General features: G+C 53.3%; 1 protein-coding gene across 4 annotated transcripts in view; it reads right to left on the bottom strand.

Moving 5' to 3' along the window:
- Nucleotides 1–19,751, bottom strand: part of PTPRU (protein tyrosine phosphatase receptor type U) — a 324,630-nt gene that overhangs the window by 93,879 nt on the left and 211,000 nt on the right. For all 4 annotated transcript variants that reach the window (XM_074976599.1, XM_074976600.1, XM_074976601.1 and 1 more), the window contains exons 12-14: nucleotides 19,268–19,541; nucleotides 16,389–16,425; nucleotides 9,371–9,509 (exon numbers count right to left, since the gene is read on the bottom strand). In XM_074976599.1, the coding sequence (XP_074832700.1) occupies nucleotides 9,371–9,509; nucleotides 16,389–16,425; nucleotides 19,268–19,541 (450 nt within the window). The remainder of the gene's footprint in view (nucleotides 1–9,370; nucleotides 9,510–16,388; nucleotides 16,426–19,267; nucleotides 19,542–19,751) is intronic.

Below are 19,751 nucleotides of genomic sequence, written 5' to 3'. Positions count from 1 at the left end.
ATCCCTTTGTCAGCAACAGCTGCCCAGATGCAGAGATAATGGGATCGCTGAGCAGACCGGAGGAATCTGCACTCATCAGCTTTGCCGCTTCCCCATCTAGTGTCAGGATGGGATCATGCCTTAGATCCTATCCAGTACAGGTCAAATGAGGCTTCACAGAGCCCACACATGCTGCCTTGAATGGGGAGGTTACCCCAGAGGCCCTGCCAGCCCAGGGAGATGGGAGTATGTTCTCAGCACAGTCATGGATGCCAGGCAGCTCAGGCCCAGGGGCAGGTCTAATGCCCTTTGCAAGCAGATAGTTCTGTGATGAAGTGCTTTCAGAAGGCCAGAGCAGAGCATCAGTGACAGCTGTGAGCCTGGCTCTTCCCAAGAGTGAGACACATCTGGGGAGTCCAGTCTGTGGGTCCAGCTTGGCCCACAATAGAGCTGAGCCTAAGCCACATAAAGTTCAGAGCCAAACCCAAGCCCCCAGGGCTTTGGATTTTGTTTTAGCTGGAGGCATTGTTAGGTGCTCCCAAACTTCAGGGGATTCTTCTCCATGCCCTTCCCTGCCAGGTAGGTCAACATCCCTATTCCCATCCTGTAGGTGGGGCAAACTGAGGCAGAAAGCAGCACCATGACCTGTCCCAAGGCCATGGCAGGGAACTGAACTCAGTCTTGTGCCTTCCCTGTATTCCCATTTCCCACCCTGAGCTTTGCTCTGAGATTTTCTCCTTGTAACATCTGGCTCCTCTAACTCAGTTATTCTGAATAGTAACAGAGATAGCCATGTTAGTCTATATTCTAGCAAAACAAAAAAGCAGTCCAGGAGCACTTTAAAGACTAACAAAATATTTTATTAGCTATTTTATTATTATTATTATTATTACTGTTATTATTATTATTATTTTATTTTTATATTTATTTTAAATAATTATTTAGTTAGTTAGTCTTTAAAGTGCTCCTGGACTGCTTTTTTGTTCAGTTATTCTGAGGTGAGGCTATTTTTATCCAGAGTTAGGAAGCTGCTTGTGGATTTGTTCCATGTGGTCTGCCTGATGTGTGCAATTGCGCTCATTCCCAACCTCCCTGAAAACCACGTCCCATCTCCAAGAGCATGTCCTTGGGGTGAGGGGGAGAATTCAATCAGGAAAGAATGGTGTGTGCTGCAGTTCCTTCTCCGTGCATCATTTCAAGCATGGGCCTGGCTGTTTAGGGCTCATCCCTCAACCCCTGCATAGGAGTTCAACTCTCTTCCCAAGTCTCATGGGGTAAGTCTGTAGTGTAGCCTCATGGCACAATTGCAACTCTTGTAGACTTACCAACCTTACTTAATTGAGCTCGCTTGGGTCCCAGAGCAGCAAAGCCACACCAGCACGGATGTCAGCATGGGCTGTACAAGCCTGCCCTAAGCCCTGGTTAATTATTTGAGAGGTTGCTGTGGCTTCATGGATCCAGGACCAGAGCTAGTGAGATTAAAAGCTAGCTCAGACATGTCTCTGGAAGTTGCAATCACACCCTGGGAATGCAGCGCAGACATCCCCAGAGACTTGATTCAGTCACTTTGTCACACTAGAAAGAACAAGAGAGACTTCACAGCCTGATTTGCAAAATTCAAAGCCAATTTCTATTTAAGAAAAACCAAGCCAGCAGCCTGCGAGAAATGATTAAATCTCTGCATCGCTGAGCCATGGTCTGAGAAACAAACCAAGCGGGCACCAGAATGGAACTTTCCACTGGATTTTCTCTTACCTGTCCTTTTTCTTAGAGTGATACACATAGGAAGTGAGTGAGTGTGTGAAGCTGATTGTTCTTTACTCACCACCTGTGCTACAGAACCAGGAACATTCTGTCTGTTTTTAGACACTTCCCCATCAAAAGAATGTTGGCAAAGTGATCGCTCTTCCCTCCCTCACAGCCAGGCACCTCCAGCTCCCCACATCTAACCCAGTCCCGCTCCTCTCCCCACAGCCACCCCCTGCTCTAACCCAGTCCCCCTACACTCCCCACAGCCACCCCCTGCTCTAACCCAGTCCCGCTCCTCTCCCCACAGCCACCCCCTGCTCTAACCCAGTCCCGCTCCACTCCCCATAGCCACCCCCTGCTCTAACCCAGTCCCGCTCCTCTCCCCACAGCCACCCCCTGCTCTAACCCAGTCCCCCTCCACTCCCCATAGCCACCCCCTGCTCTAACCCAGTCCCGCTCCTCTCCCCACAGCCACCCCCGCTCTAACCCAATCCCCCTCCACTCCCCATAGCCACCCCCTGCTCTAACCCAGTCCCCCTACACTCCCCACAGCCACCCCCTGCTCTAACCCAGTCCCGCTCCTCTCCCCACAGCCACCCCCTGCTCTAACCCAGTCCCCCTCCACTCCCCATAGCCACCCCCTGCTCTAACCCAGTCCCGCTCCTCTCCCCATAGCCACCCCCTGCTCTAACCCAGTCCCGCTCCTCTCCCCACAGCCACCCCCTGCTCTAACCCAGTCCCGCTCCTCTCCCCACAGCCACCCCCTGCTCTAACCCAGTCCCGCTCCTCTCCCCACAGCCACCCCGGCTCTAACCCAATCCCCCTCCACTCCCCATAGCCACCCCCTGCTCTAACCCAGTCCCCCTACACTCCCCACAGCCACCCCCTGCTCTAACCCAGTCCCGCTCCTCTCCCCACAGCCACCCCCTGCTCTAACCCAGTCCCCCTCCACTCCCCATAGCCACCCCCTGCTCTAACCCAGTCCCGCTCCTCTCCCCACAGCCACCCCCTGCTCTAACCCAGTCCCGCTCCTCTCCCCACAGCCACCCCCTGCTCTAACCCAGTCCCGCTCCTCTCCCCACAGCCACCCCCTGCTCTAACCCAGTCCCGCTCCTCTCCCCACAGCCACCCCCTGCTCTAACCCAGTCCCCCTACACTCCCCATAGCCACCCCGGCTCTAACCCAATCCCCCTCCACTCCCCATAGCCACCCCCTGCTCTAACCCAGTCCCCCTCCACTCCCCACAGCCACCCCCTGCTCTAACCCAGTCCCGCTCCTCTCCCCATAGCCACGCCCTGCTCTAACCCAATCCCGCTGCTCTCCCCATAGCCACCCCCTGCTCTAACCCAGTCCCGCTCCTCTCCCCACAGCCACCCCCTGCTCTAACCCAGTCCCGCTCCTCTCCCCACAGCCACCCCCTGCTCTAACCCAGTCCCGCTCCTCTCCCCACAGCCACCCCCTGCTCTAACCCAATCCCGCTCCTCTCCCCATAGCCACCCCCTGCTCTAACCCAGTCCCCCTCCACTCCCCACAGCCACCCCCTGCTCTAACCCAGTCCCCCTCCACTCCCCACTGCCACCCCCTGCTCTAACCCAGTCCCTCTCCTTTTCCCATAGCCACCCCCCACTCTAACCCAATCCCCCTCCTCTCCCCACAGCCACCCCCACTCTAACTCAATCCCCCTCCTCTCCCCATAGCCACCCCCAACTCTAACCCAATCCCCCTCCTCTCCCTATAGCCATCCCCCTGCTCTAACCCAATCCCCCTCCTCTCCCCACAGCCACTCCCCCCGACTCTAACCCAATCTCCCTCCACTCCCCATAGCCACCCCCTCACTAACTCAGTTTCGCTCCTGTACCCTTGAGCCAGGACCCCTCCCTCCCAGCTCCACTCTAATGCAATGTCCATTATGCTTGGGACTCACCAGAACTGCCACCAGGCACTTCTCCCTCCAGGCGCTGGGCCGCATGCGCAGAGCAGCGGTGAGCAATCCCAGCCCATAGCTCCAAGCAACACACGCATTTCATTGATCAAGGAGCCGCATGGGGCTCAAGAGCTACGGGTTGGCCACCCCGGTTTAGATGGATTCAGCAGGCTTCTCCTTATCCAACGGCTTGAATCCCATGTGATACAAATCCAGTCTACGGTGTGTTCAGGGGTGTAGCTGCAGCACTTGCCGACACTTCCGAGCTCGTTCTGATCCAGCTAGTCCCACTAATAGTAGCAGTGAAAGCATGGCAGCCTGGGCAGAATCCCCTGCAGTGGTGCTGTGGCTCCCTTTGCATTGGCCTGGCCAGAGAGGAGGGCTAAAAGATTCTGATTGAGATGCTGGGCGTGAGGGGTTGTCATGCACTCAAGGGCCCAGGCCCTGCATTGAGACCTGTCTTTGGTTATTATTGGCACTAGCAAGATCAAAGCCAGCTACACATAGCACCCCGATTGCAGCATCAACAGATCCTTACACCCAAGAAACCCCATTCTCAGACTGCGGGGCTCCATTTAGGCACCAAAACCAGCACTTAGGCCCCTGAGTTTGAAAATGGGACACATCAGAGGCCATGATCCTGTTCTCTAGCCCCCAAACAACCAACTCTATCTACCAGGCCCAGCTCAGAATGCCTGAGATCTCGTCACACGTCCGGCTCCTTCCTACCACAGCAGATCCTGCCCAAGCTATCAGGCTGCAGGAGACTCTGAACAAATGCCCTGCCCCTGTGCTATACTCTAAGGGCAGGTCTACGCTAGACCTTAAAGTCAATCCTAGATATGCAATCCAGCTATGGCAATTGTGTATCTGGAATTGATGTATCCATGATCGACTTATCTGGCTGTCCTCCCTGAGGGAGGCGACGGGAGAAACTCTCCCGTCAACTTCCCTTCCTCCTTGCAAAAATGAGGAGCACCAGGGTCAACTGTTGACTCCTGATAGTTCAGTTCTGTGTGTCCTCACTCAGCACACGAAGTCAAACCCCAGAAGATAGACCCTGACTGGGTCGATCTCCTGGTAAGTGTAGCTGCACCGTAAGGGTCCCCAGCCAGCTCCAGCTCCTATGCAGAAGATACTGTGGGTGGTTTAGTGACATCTTTCCTCACAGAGGCCCTCCTGCTGCCACCTCCAGAGCATGAGAGCCCATCTTCCCCTTCCACAATAGGGAGCATGAGCCCTGGCAGTGAATGGGTGCCCATGGGAGGCCACCAAAGGCCATCGTGCTGTCCTCAGGTCTCTGTTCACCTTCCACATCAAAATCCCTAAGCTCCATCTACAGGACACATGGCCCTTCAGTGCTCGCCTTCTCCTGCTGGAGCACTTCGGCTGCAGGTGGACACTGGTGATAGATCCTGGGAAACCCCCAGGTCTGGGGAGAAATAGCTTCATGGCTTTGTCCCTGGCTCAGAGCAGCTCCTGGGCACTAAAAAGGTTCTTTTTGCTTTGGCCTTTCAGAAGAGCCAAGCTAAAGGGCTCTGATGGAGTCGAACACTCACATGGTTGCTGCACTTGCCCGCTGGCTGACATGTCTCTGACGTGTGCTGTGGTTCCTTCCCATTCTGTATAACTATTTATGGAGAGCAGGAATGTGCATGTAAACCCACCCGATTCCTGAAGTCTGGAAAATGAGAAACTCCCTCCCCTCGCCTCCCCATTCACAGGCTTGAGCACTCTTCATATAGGGATCAGCCCTAACCCTACCACCATATAGCTCTTGCTTGGAGTGAATAGAAATTCCACCTACTCCGTGGCAAGCAACCGCCAGAGCAGAGCACAAACGTCACTCTCAAGGCCAAGCAGAAACCCCTCACTGGGTGACGCTCAGGAGGATAAACTGCAGACCCTTTATTCACATAGCCAATTTCTTGTGTCACTAAGCAAAGGTCAGTTACTGCTGGGAATTACACTGCTCTGGCCAAGGACATGGAGAACACGCTAGATGTGATCCCATAGGGCCATGCTCTCTCAGTTCAAGTCAGACTGGTCTAGAAATCTCCTGGCGTCCTTCTGCCATGCTGCCTGTCAGCCCTGGGGCAGGAGCACACGGCACTTTAATCACAGAATTATAGAATCACAGGGCTGAAAGAGACCTCAGGAGGTCATCTGGTCCAGCCTCCTGCTTCAAGCAGGATCAACCCCCACTAAGTCCTCCTAGCCAGGAGCTTAGGAAGCAGGGACTTAAAAACCTCGAGGGATGGAGAATCCACCACCTCTCTTGGCAACACATTCCAATGCTTCACCACCCTCCTGGTGAAGTAGTTTTCCCTAATATCTAACCTACACCTCTCCCTCATCAACTTCAGACCATTGCTCCTTGTTCTGCCATCGGACACCACTGAGAAGAGTTTCTCTCCATCCTCTTTAGAGCTCCCCTTCAGGAAGTTGAAGGCTGCTATTAAATCACCCGTCAGTCTCCTGTAAACTAAATAAGCCCAAATCCCTCAGCCTCTCCTCATAGGTCATGTGTTCCAGCTCTTTAATCATTTTTGTTGCCCTCTGCTGAACCTGCTCCAGCACATCCACATCCTTTTTATACTGGGGGATGGGACCAAAACTGGACACAATATTCCAGATGTTGTCTCACCAGTGCCAAATAGAGGGGAACAACCACTTCTCTAGCTCTGCTCGAAATACTCCTCCTAACGCACCCTTGTATGCCCTTAGCCTTCTTGGCTACCAGGGCACATTGTTTACTCATAACCAGCCTTTCATCCACCATAATCACTAGGTCCCTTTCTGTCGTACTGCTGCTGAGCCAGTCGATCCCCAGCCTATAACAATGCTTGGGATTCTTCCGCCCCAGGTGCAGGACTCTACACATCTCCTTGTTGAACCGCATCAGATTTCTTTTGGCCCCGTCCTCCAATTTATCCAGGTCACTCTGGATTCTCTCTCTAACCACCAACCTATCTACCTGTCCTCCTAGTTTTGTGTCATCCACAAACTTGCTGAAGGTGCAATCCAGTCCCTCATCCAGGTCATTAATAAAGATGCCAGCAGCCTCCTCTCTATAGAACATACAGCTTGCCAAGTGGAAAATCTGACACAAACATACAGGACTCTGCTCCCGCCACTGACTTTCCCTGCTGTCCCTCTTCTCCAAGCTGCCTTCAACACCGGCTCACACAGACACACCCAAAACCAGACAGCTGAGAGCAGTACGCATCCAGACAGAGGTGACACCTCTGATATAAACTTGGGGCCTCGGCTTCTGCCATGCCCCTTCCTGCCCCACAGTGCCCATGATAACACGCCCTCCCATGGGAGGCCTCTAGACTACAGCTCAGCCCCGGTGCATCCCTGTGCAGACAGAGGACCTCAGCCCTGGCAGCGAGGAGCGATGTCACGAGACTGTGACCCCTCCATACTGCTTTACAGTTAAAGTGGCCTCTTCGTTATAGGGAAGGCCCCACCTTTCAGGAAAGCCCAGGAGTAGGGCCAGCTGGGAACTCTGGGGGCGATTTGCGCTCTGTGTGCTTTGCACCCCAGCACATAGACTCTTAGTCCCTTGCTTTAACCACACTACAATGCTGCCTTGCTGGGCCCAGGGCTTTGCTCACACTCAGGGTGTGTCACACTGCAGTTGGAGGTACAGCTGCAGCACCTGTAGACATACCATGCTGGAGACGCTACCTCACAATGGGACAGCTGATTGAATAGATACCCAGGGTCCCAGACTGCTGCAGCTTCACTGCTCATGTTCTTGGTGCTGCCTTGACCAAAGCTAGCTTGAGTGTGTCTGCACAGGCCACTGTCCCACCACAGGTTGCCATGTGGACACACTCCTGTAGTCTCTGCCTAGGGATGTGCCCTGACTGCACCTGCTGGGGTAGCTCCCTCCAGGTGTTAATGTGGCAAAACCATGATTTGCATCTGGGCAGCTTTGGCTGCTTTCAAGCAGGACTTGGCTCTACCAGAGCTAAGAGCAGCTCATCCCACCTGCCCTAGAGATGTGCACCAGGAGCAGGAATGAGTGCTGATCTTCCAGGAAGACAAGGCCTTTAACTCTGGGTCCTTCCTGGGGGCAGCTGCCTGCAGAGGGCATGCTGGCATTCTGAGACCTCAGCTCCACCCTACTTGGGCGCTTGCTTTCCCACCAGCTCTCTCCCAGGAGAGCCTCTTCTCTGACCAGCCAATTTCTTGGTGCCTTTTGCCTACAGTAGGACAGTCTGCAGCAAGGAGAACTCCCCTGCCTTGCTGCCCTTCTGCAGTGAAAGGCCTGACGTGCCCCACGGAGAGGCAGACAGCAATGCCCTGCACGAGCTGCCCCTACGGAAGCAAGATCAAAGAGCTCTCCATGGCATGGCTCTCAGTCAGCTTGGCTGTAAGTGACAGCACGGAGCTGCCACCATGCTCACAGCTTGGGTTGCTCCGTGGGCAGAGGCTTGGCATGGAAGGCAGGGGGCACAGAGGTCAGTGTCAGTCACTATCTGTTTCACATACGCTTCATTGGTTAGTCGGCTGCCTGGACAGGCATGACTTCTCTATCCTTTATGGGTCATTGCCTCCTCCTAGGCAAAGGACTCTAAGTGGCAGGCTTACTGCAGGCAGCCCGCTGGGGCCTGGACAGTGGGGATAGGGCACAGAAGGTCAGCACGGCTATGAAGAGCATCCTGAAGAGAAGCAACTCATACAGGGCACTGGGGGGCTGGCGCCCCATTGTGCTGGGTTATTACTGTCACACCAGCTGCTCACAGAAGAAGTTCTTGGGTCTCATCTGGTTGCCAGACTCAGCCTTCCAGCACCTAACAGGAGCAGTGAGACGGTGGAGAGAAAAGGGACTGCTTGAAGGAGATCAAAGAGGCAGCTGCCAGCTCCCAGCATCTCCCATCCCCCGGGGGGCCTGGCTCCTGTTCTGGACAGTGTGCAGGGATGCATCCCAGCATGCTCAGAGCACCAGCACTTGCACCAGGCTCTCACTCCTTTCTGGCTGGATGTCGATTCATGGGTTTATTTGGCGTAACATGCAGGGTAGGCAATGGGAAGTCAGAGCACCTGGGACTGCGGAATACCCCCAGGGACCTATATTAGCCTCTGATATGGTACCAGACATCCTGCCACTGAAGCACTCAGCCCTTGCGTTTAGGCCTCTGCCCCTCCTGCACGATCTACCCTGCTTGGCCTCCTCAAAGGAAGTGGTGAGTTTATGCTTCGGAGACCTGACACTGCTGTGAAATCTCACCCAGCAGCCCCTTGACAGCTCTTGAGTCCCCACCCTGCAGGACTCATCGACCCAATTCGCTCAGGAGATGGCCACGCCTGTGGGGTATGTGTGTGGAGTTTGCAAGCCCTGAGGGGGTGAATGGACAGATCTGGGGGCGAGGGCTGGAGAGGGAGGTGCTCAGCTAGCTGCAGTGGGGCGTTGCTGGACGAAGTCGGGTAGTGGCTACAAGACAGGCTTGAGGGGTACCAGTGGAGCTGGGGGTGGAGGCAGAAGGGGAGTAGCACAGAATGCTAGTGCAGCCCTGGGCTGTGATCTTAGCTGAGTCTTGCTGTGGGAGCAGCTGTTGATTTCCCTTCCCCACCCCATAGTTGGCTCTGCGGGCATGGCCATCACTGGTCTGTCCCTGAAGGAAACGGAGAGAGGAGCCCTGCTGCTGGGGTGGAGGGCCCGGGAGCTGCAGCGCAGGGACGAGCCAGCACAGGTTTACTTACCCCTTCCGAATGATGACAATGATCGCTCCAAGGAGGATAATCAAGACAACCAGCCCCCCGGCACAGATGCCCAGGATCAGGCCCATCTCCTCCGAGTGCTGGGACACTTCCAGGGGACGCTTGCTCTCTTTGCAGGCGGCTGGAGGGAGAAGAGCAGCGGAGTAGGTCAGCATCAGCTCAGGTCTACTCTGGGCAGTTGCTCTGGCAGATCCTTCCCCTCTCCACACTCACAGGAGCCTCAGGAGCCTTCGGTGAAGTGGCCACAGCCGGACAAAACCAAGTTCAACCCCAACGGGCAGAATCAAACCCCACCTTCCTTCAACCACCCACAAAAACTCTGCCACAGGCACACGGACGGCATGTGCAGACATACACAGCATGCCTCTCCCCACCTGCACCTGCCCACAGAGCTCCCCTGCACGCATGCACACACCCACACACACCCACCCAACACAACCTCACACACCCACAAAAAACTCTGCCACAGACACACGGATGGCGTGTGGAGACATACACAGCATGCCTCTCTGCACCTGCACACAGAGCTCCCCTGAGTGCACGCACACACCCACACCCACACCCACACCCACACAACACAACCTCACACACCCACAAAAAACTCTGCCACAGGCACACGGACGGTGTGTGCAGACATACACAGCATGCCTCTCCCCACCTGCACCTGCCCACAGAGCTCCCCTGCACGCATGCGCGCGCACAAACACAACCTCACACACCCACAAAAAACTCTGCCACAGGCACACGGTCAGTGTGTGCAGACATACACAGCATGCCTCTCCCCACCTGCACCTGCCCACAGAGCTCCTCTGCACGCACGCACACACCCACCCACCCACCCACAAAAACTCTGCCACAGACACACAGATGGCGTGTGCAGACATACACAGCATGCCTCCCTCCCAACCCGCCCACAGAGTTCCCCTGCGTGCACGCGCACACACACACACACACACACACACACACACACCACAACCTCACGCACCCACAAAAATTCTGCCACAGGCACACGGACGGCGTGTGTAGACATACACAGCATGCCTCTCCCCACCTGCACCTGCCCACAGAGCTCCTCTGCACGCACGCACACACCCACACACACAACACAACCTCACACCCCCACAAAAACTCTGCCACAGGCACACGGACGGCGTGTGCAGACATACACAGCATGCCTCCCTCCCAACCCACCCACAGCCCACAGAGCTCCCCTATGCACACACATTGAATCATAGAATCTAGGGCTAGATCCCTAGGGCTGGAAGGAACCTGAGAAGGTCAGTGAGTCCAGCCCCCTGCCCAAAACAGGACCAACCCCAACTAAATCATCCTGGCCAGGACTTTGTCAAGCTGGAACTTCAAAACCTCTAGGGATGGAGATTCCACCTCCTCTCTCAGTAACGCATTCCAGTGCTTCACCACCTGAGTAAAATAGTTTTCCCTAATATCCAGCCTACACTTCCCCCTTTAGACCACTGATCCTTGTTCTGCCAACGGTCACTATTGAGAACAGCCTCTCTCCCTCCTCTTTAGAGCCCCCCTTCAGGAAGTTGAAGGCTGTTATCAAATCCCCCTTCACTCTTCTGCAAACTAAATAACCCAAATCCCTCAGCCTCTCCTCATAGCTCATGTGCTCCAGCCTCCTAATCATTTTCATTGCTCTCTGCTGGACCTACTCCAACGTATCCACATCCTTTCTGTACTGGGGGGGACCCAGAACTGGATGCAATACTCCATATGCAGCCTCACCAGTGCCAAATAGAGGGGAATAATAACTTCTCTAGATCTGCTGGAAATACACAACAAAACCTCACACATAGGCAAAACCTGTCCCCATGCAGATTTTATGTGCAGAGGTGTGCCCACCCAGACACACAAAAGCTCTGCCACAAACGTACAACATGCACATGCAGAACGCTCCCTCACAGCCACACAGGTAACATGAATGCGTGTGCACACACACACATGGTGTCTGCACTCATGTACCAGAGTGCTGAAGGGGACATCTAGCTTCTGCAAGTTTGTCAGGCAAAGACAGACACATGCGGTGGTGAGCACTCAGAACACACTGGGGTGGGATTCCTGCTGTCTGTGGATTCAGAACTCTCCCTCTGGGGCCCAAAGGTGTGTCATGAGCGCCCTTCATGCCCGCTAGGGGAACAGGAGGAGTCTGGTCCTTGTCCCTGATTTAGGGGCACATCTCACCAGCTCTGTCCTGCCTTAGGCACCTCCAATAGCCTGCACACCCCCCTCATTTGGAGCAGGGCTGGGCCCGGGAGCCTGGTTACCAGAGAAGGAAATGTTCTCATCCCACTGCGCGTGATGCCTGCTTACTGTTCTTGCAAGCCAGCCAACGTAATCCCATGGGAAGCAAGGCCGTTTGATGTTCTGATCCAAGCTATCAGGGATGTACCTCAATAAAGAGTCAAATAGCTGATTATTATCAGAGATGCTACTGCTCCTCCTGTCTTCACCCTGCTCCCCATGCCCAGGGCAGCAGGCCAGGTTACGTCCATCACTGCACCACAAATTAATTCATTGCCTGCAAATATGCGGCTGTTGTGGTGATTTTGTAAAATGGTTCAGTCTCCTCTGGGGATCCATCACAGAGCCAGGGAGTGGAGAGTCTTTGCTACTTGGGCAGCATTATTAGCTCACTGGGATTGGACAGCTAAATCATGTGGTACAGTTCATGTTCTCAGGAAGTTTGGGTGCAAAGCCCCAGGCATGCAGCTTTCAGACTTGTGTTCTGCAAATGCTCCTGTGCGCATCTCTGAAAGCATCTGTGCTGGGAAAGCTCTGGGATGGATGGCTGGGGTGGGATACATGGGAGGGCGGATGGGCTCTGGCCAATGATCAGCTAAAGTGGATGAGTGGAGGGAGCAGTTTTCCTGCAAATTCACTTAACCCATTCAGAGGCTTTTCCACAGCATCCCCCTGGCTTCCCATCCCCCCAGCCATGACTGGAGGCTCTCCCTACAGTTTGGGGAACTGACAGCTTCCGTCACTTCCTTGAACTTTCTGCTCTCAGCCTAAATCTCCCTGAAGTTTCTTTTCACCCATTCCCCCCTGATCTGGACAGACATAGCTACACTGCAGCCACCTCTGTCACAGCTCTCACGCCACATGGGGAATGTGAGGCAGGGCCAGGCTGCTCCTGCGGACACTGGGGGTGTAACCTCCCCAATGCATCGCTCTCTGGCACAGCTCCACAGCGCCTTGCTTCCCCACTGTACTCCCCTCCTCCCCTTTGTCCATATGGTGTACAAGGACACTAACAATGTCCAAAAAACTAGCCCTGACAGGACCAGGACAGAGGCAGTTACACGGAATCATAGAAGAGTAGGACTGGAAGGGACCTCGAGAGGCCATTGAGTCCAGCCCCCTGTCCTCATGGCAGGACCAAGCACTTTCTAGACCATCCCTGATAGCCATCTATCTAACCTCTTCTTCAATATCTCCAGTGATGGAGATTCTACCACCTCCCTTGGCAATTCGTTCCAGTGTTTGATCACCCTGACAGTTAGGAACTTTTTCCTAATGTCCAACCTGAACCTCCCCTGCTGCAATTTCAGTCCATTGCCTCTTGTTCTATCCTCAGAAGCAAGGAAGAACAAGTTCCCTCCCTCTGCCTTATGACACCCTTTTAGATACCTGAAAACTGCTATCATGTCCCCCCTCAATCTTCTCTTTTCCAAACTAAACAAGCCCAGTTCTTTCAGCCTTTCTTCATAGGTCATGTTCTCTAGACCTTCGATCATTCTTGTTGCTCTCCTCTGGACCCTCTCCAATTTCTCCACATCCTTCCTGAACTGCGGTGCCCGGAACTGGACACAATACTCCAGCTGAGGCCTAACCAGCACAGAGTAGAGTGGGAGAATGACTTCTCGTGTCTTGTTCACAACACACCTGTTAATGCATCCTAGAATCATGTTTGCCTTTATCGCAACAGCATCACACTGTTGACTCATATTTAGCTTGTGGTCCACTATAACCCCTAGATCCCTTTCTGCTGTACTCATTCCTAGGCAGTCCTTTCCCATTCTGTATGTGTGACACTGATTGTTCCTTCCAAAGTGGAGCACTTTGCATTTGTCCTTATTCAACTTCATCCTATTTACCTCAGCCCATTTCTCCAGTTTATCCAGATCCTTTTGAATTATGACCCTATCCTCCAAAGAAGTTGCAACCCCTCCCAGCGTGGTATCATCTGCAAACTTAATAAGTGTACTTTCTATGTCAATATCTAAATCGTTAATGAAGATATTGAACAGAACCGGTCCTAAAACAGACCCCTGCGGAACCCCACTAGTTATACTTTTCCAGCAGGATTGAAAACCATTAATAGCTACTCTCCAAGATGCCCCTACTGGCCCTGCTGCTGGGGCACCCACTGCTCCAGCATCGTGTGCCGAAGTTCAGGGGAATGAAGCATTGCAGTGCACAGCTCATAGTAAAGGTCGCCCCAGGCTCATGCTTGCAGCAGGCAGCATCCACAAGCCACGAGGGTGCAAATGTGAGAGTGGGGGTATCCCTGTGCAATGAGCCCAGGGCACAGCAATAAATGCCAGCCCACGGCTCCTGCGCAGACAGCTCGCCAGGCAGTGCTCACCTACAGGTGCCTATTCCAGCTGCATGGACATCAGGCCTGTGTGTGACCCCTCCCCATGCAGCCCATTCAGCACAGCCACCCAGACTGTTTGCATCACATGCCAGTTTACCTCCCGCCTTTGATGGGGATGACTGCATTTTCCCTGCATCCCTGCGGCTCTGGTGGAACCTTAGCAGGGGAGAGGGGGCTGTGCCAACGCAGCTCTAAGGACAAGGAGGTTATTCATAAACCAATACAGAGCACCCAGCCAAGTGGAGGCAAGGGAAGAGTGCCGTGCCCTGGAACAGCGCTAAGTCAGCCTGTAAACCATGTCTCACTGGGAATGGGAGTGCAGCTCGCAGAGTGCAAAACCAGGAATAGACAGTGTGGGAATGTGGGGAGCCAAGGCAGAGACTGATAACCCAGCCTGGGCACTGCTGAGCCCCATGCCTGGGCAATGGCACTGCAGCCACTGCAGGTCTAGGAGCTGCCTGGATCAATGTCCAGGCAAGACACCCCTCTCTGAGCCTCAGCCCTGCCCATCCCCCATCCCAGGCAGTACACCCTTCTCTGAGCCCCAGCCCTGCCCATCCCAGGCAGTACATCCCTCTCTGAGCCCCAGAACTGCTCCCCTAACACTAGACAATCTGCTCAACCCCAACCCCTGGTACTGCCCCCCCCCCACTTCAGACTCCAAGACTCACTGATCTTCAGCTCCACACACCAACCCCACCCTGATCTCGGCAGCAGCCAGAAACTGGCCTCCCTCGGCCAAATCCCTTCCTGGGCCCAGGCACTGAACCTCCCCTCCCTCCCCAAGCACTCACGCTGTACAGCTCCTTTGCAGCAGCACCAGCCCATAGGCTGCTGGCAGCTCAGTTGCAGGGAGACTGGGGCAGGAATGTCTGTGCCCAGTACCCTGCACCCTTGGTATTAGTCATCACAAAAAGAGGAGGAGAGGAAAATAGAGACCCTTTGCCTTCCTAATGACCATCTGGTGCAGCCTCGTCTCACACTACATACCTGGCCCTACCCCCATTCCTGATACCTTCCCCGCACCTGGCTGGCTTATGGCAACGGGACAGAAACCCCAGGAAATACTATTATTGTGATCTTTCTCAATGAATCTGCATCTCCTTTGCTGCCATGGCCAACCCAGACCCTTCCCTCCGATGGGCCGTGCCCACACATCCCAGCCCAGGGCCAACCCCCTCACGGCTGGCTGGATCTTAGCTTGTCTTTGCATCATTCCACACCAGGCTATGAATCCCCCTGGCCCTTTTTTAATATGCTGCACTAGCTGCACGCACATGTATGCTCATTTTTCATTTCCCAGAGAGCCAGGAGTTTAACTCATTTTATTACATATTTTCCCCCTTCCTTGAATTCAATAGGGAGCAAAATATATTAGTTGAGCACAAGGAATTTTATTAAATACACAAGGTCCCAAAGTTCAAGCCTCCTGAAAGACCAAAGCATTAAGTTGTTTGTTGATATTCCAGAAGCAAAGGAGCAAAGCTGAAATATCTCCCCAATCAATTTCACTCACAGAAGTGGCTCCCCATGACTGCCAGAAACACAATTACCCTAGTTACTATCACCCCTGGACTATAAGAATGCCAAACATGTCCAGAGTTTATACCAGCCCAGATCAGTTGCAATATTCACAGCATTAACAGCATGCTGGCAAGGTCATAAGGCTTGAAATCTGACTTGCTTGATTTTTTTTTGTTTTTTGTTTCTTTCTCCCGCAAGATCCACAGATCACTGTTTATAGGATTTTTATTCCAAAACCAATGTTTTAACATGTTGCTTCAGAGGTGAGGCTCGGCCTTCAGGCTAGGACATTGGCACAGGACCCAGAAAACCTGCCCCAGGCTTGCTGCGTGACCTTAGGTAAGTCACTTAAGGCCCTTCTCTTAAGTGAGGCCTCCAGGTGTTACCACAATAATAATTCTATTTAAAAAAAAATAAATACTGCCAGAGGCAAGAGCAACCCTATAAATAATAAACCAGCATCTGCAGCTCAGACTAGCAGCCCTACAATAAGAAATCAGGACACAAATTTCAGGTGACCAACCTTTAATAATAAACCAGAATCTGCAGCCCAGATTAACAACCCTGTGGTAATAAATCAGAAATAAACACCCGAGCCTTTGCGAGCTGGGCAACAAAAAACCCATATTCACAGCCTGGAATTCAAGAGCAACCCTGCAACAAGCAACCAGGGTGTACACTCCAGCCTGCAACTGCCAGGCTGTAATAACAAACTACCAGACACCACCCAGGCCTCAGAGGCAGCCCTACAATAGCAATCCAGTCTACACAGTCCCAATCTTGGTGCAACAAAGAAACAGACAAGCCAATGTGCTGAGTGTAAGTGAGCAGAAGATGCAATGGGAGCCTTACCTTTGCGGGCGATCCGAATGCAGTTCAGCCTGGTCTCCTGCAGACAGAGAAAAGATTGGGAGGCTTAGAATCCAGCAGGAATATGAAAAACAATTCATCTCCAGTTGCTCTGCTTTTAATGGGGAAGCGAGGCCTGTCTGATTGCTGAGCTTTTTTACAGTGAAGCACTGGGTCCTTTTTCACTTGAACCATGTATCGTCTGCTGGCTGATGTGCCTGGCAGACTCTGTACCAGTGCCAGTGGGTGTCCCTGACATACCACTATGCTTCATGTTTAATTGTTGACCTGTCAGACTCCCCACTCTCAGGGTCCATGTGCAAGGAGCTCAAAAGTGCATGCGTCTCTGGAAACTGGGCTGGAGAGGGCACTGGAGCCAGACTAAAAGCCCTGCTCTGAACCCCAGCGTGGGCTCAATGGAAGGGTCTCAGAAGGGCTAATCCACTTCTGATTTTTGTGATCCACATCTGGGCTCCTGATCATCCTTCAGTGGGAAATGGGATGATCAGGTGGTCATGCTGCTGCCCAGCCTAGGCTCCACAACCCACAGTGCAGAGAGCACACCCAAGTGCCAGCCTTCATGGAGGTTCTCACAATGGGGTTGTGGTAGAGGGGGTGGGCAGGCGCATTTTCTGTTGTGTGGAAAAATGGGTTGGCAGCTCATCAAAGTGTTTTGCAAAATGTGTCCGCTTCTTGTGCTGAGCTGTGGTTCAGTTGAACTGTGGCCCCTTCCTGTCCCTGGGCCATACTCCAGAGGAGGACTACATCCCCTAGGATGCCCACAGTGGACTGCCCCCATCCAGGGTGTCTCATGGGAGGTGTGGATTGATCAGGGAGCCTGGTCGGCAGAGGAGAATGGAGGCATGAGGCACCTGAGCTACTACTCCCATGAGGCCTGGAGTTGGCTTTTCCAAATCAGCATATTTCAGTTTTCTGCTGAAATATTTCAGCTTTCCTTAACCAGAATGGCTTTAAAATCAAATTAGTAGAGAAAAATCTACATTTTTCATGCAAAAAAATGTGTTTCAGCTATTTGTAATTCATAGTTCAAGGCAGCATCCCTAGTCCCACTGCAACCACTGTTCTCACTCATTGCTTGGACACTGCCCTGGCAACACCAGATTAGATTAACCAGATGCTGTAATCCTTCATCCTAAAACCTCAGTCTTCCCAGCCTGCTGATCCCCGTCATTGGTTTTCTCTGCGCTCACTCCGAGGTGTCCAGCACATGACCTCAGTGCTCACAAAATGCACTGGGCTGTCAGCCCTGGAGCACAGCATCATGGATGTCAGTGGTCTCCGCTCAGCTTCACCCATGGGACACAGACAGCCTGGATACAGGATGGGTAAGATTCCTACAGGCTGTGTTACTAATGTTCTACAACCCAGACAGGGAGAACCAGCTTCTGTGGATGTGTGAACAATTCAGACTCAGTGGCCCCATGGTGCAGTGGCCAAGAAGAATCCCAATGGGGGACGCAGGAGTCACACAATCTCCAACAGCAGCTAGACGGAAACCACCATCTCCTTGCAGAGGGGTCGTGAGGTCGTGCCCACCATCAGTCCCTACTGAGCTGACCTCAAGCAAACCAGAGGCAAGACTTTGCCTGACTCAGTACTATGACTGTCCAGCAAGGTGTGAGGGAATCCTCAGGAGACAGATTCGCACAGCCAGCAGCATCTCCTTGAGCAGAGTGCCGCAGGCACTAAGCCAGCTATCTGCCTGCCTACAGCCAGCACTTCCTTTGGGAGACCCCATCATGGCTCCTGCTGGCACCTGCCTCTCAGTGTCTGACTTCCAAACTCTAACCTGCCTTGACCACAACTCTGATCTGATTCACAGAAACACAGAATCATAGAACAGTAGAACTGGAAGGGACCTCAAGAGGTCATCGAGTCCAGTTCCCTGCCAAGCACTATCTAGGCCATCCCTGACAAATGTCTATCTAACCTGCTCTGAAATATCTCCAATGATGGAGATTCCACAACCTCCCTAAGTAGTTTATTCCAGTGTTTAACCACCCTGACAGTTAAGTAGTTTTTCCTAATGTCTAATCTAAGCCTCCTTTGCTGCAGTTTAAGCCCATTGCTCCTTGTCCTGTGATTCTCACAGATGAGCAGGCATAGAGTCTTCATGGAGCCCCTGCCATATCAGTGCAATCTCCCTCTGGGCTAGGAGTCTGCTCATGCAGATCAGATGGCAGGATCAGTGCCTGGGCCTGTTTGACTCCAAATTCTCTTGCCTTGATGGGTCACTCCAGGTCCCCCACTTCCCAGTGGCAGAGAGAGGCCATAAACATTTCTACACAGGGACTGATCCTGGTTCCATTGAAGTCAGTATCAAAACTCTCATCAGTCTCAATGAAGCAGGATCCAACACTGGGAAAAAGAGAAGGGACATTACCCCCTAACAAACACACTCTAGAGAGACAGGATCTCACTCAGGGATCACTGAAACAACTGGGACCTGACTGCTAAAAAGAAACAAATCCAACACACCAAACCTTGGATTTGTGTTTGGTGTGGTTTTTGACCTCCGTGTCCCCTTCCCAAAGGGTGGGGAGCATGAGGACCTGTGCTGCGAGTGCACCATATTTATATGGACTTTCAAATATACAGTGAAACAACTACACATTGGTACAACTCAAATGCCTCTCTTGCAATGAGGAGGTAACAGGGCTCAAAGGCTGAAGATGCAGTTGCTGATGCCACTTGAAAACCTGGCTTGGGATGTCTCCCATGCCCCACACATTCCCATGGGAACCATATGCTCTGGGTCCTACCTCTACCATCTGACCAGAGGTGCCAGCATTCATGGCAGTTCCCACTCAGGATCACCCTGGCCCCAATCCCAACCACGGAGGCCACCAGGCTGTACTTACCCCTCTCAGGTTGCTCATGGCCTGGAAGTAGATGAGATAAGCTTTCCTGGGCTCCAGCGGCGGGTTCCAGTACCCACTGTACGTCTGGTTGTCCCCAACGGTGAAGGGCTTGGCTTCAGGTAGGCTGCTGGGAGGCAGCTCAGCCCCAAAGTAGTGCACAGAGCCCCGGGACACAGCGTCATCAAAGGTCAGCGGCACCGGGAAGCAGTCCTGCCCACCCAGCTCCCGCTTCATCTTCTTGGGCCTGTCTTCCTCCACGATGACTTGGTAGGTGCTGGACACATGGGGTGGAGAGGGGGAAGGCAGAGAAACAAGGAGGGATGTGAGCTGGGAAGGAGTTTGGCTCTGAAATGAAGAATCAGCTCTCCCTCTCTCATGGCAGTCTGGAGCCCATGCTCACACTTGCAGCCCCTGCATCACCTGGGTGGTGGGAGTAAGGCAGCACCCCACGGGCATCCTCACCCTGGAACTGCAGACTGGGAAC

Source organism: Carettochelys insculpta, chromosome 24, assembly GCF_033958435.1.
Source record: "Carettochelys insculpta isolate YL-2023 chromosome 24, ASM3395843v1, whole genome shotgun sequence".
Classification (NCBI taxonomy): Eukaryota; Metazoa; Chordata; order Testudines; family Carettochelyidae; genus Carettochelys; species Carettochelys insculpta.
This window is presented reverse-complemented; position numbering and strand designations above follow the sequence as displayed.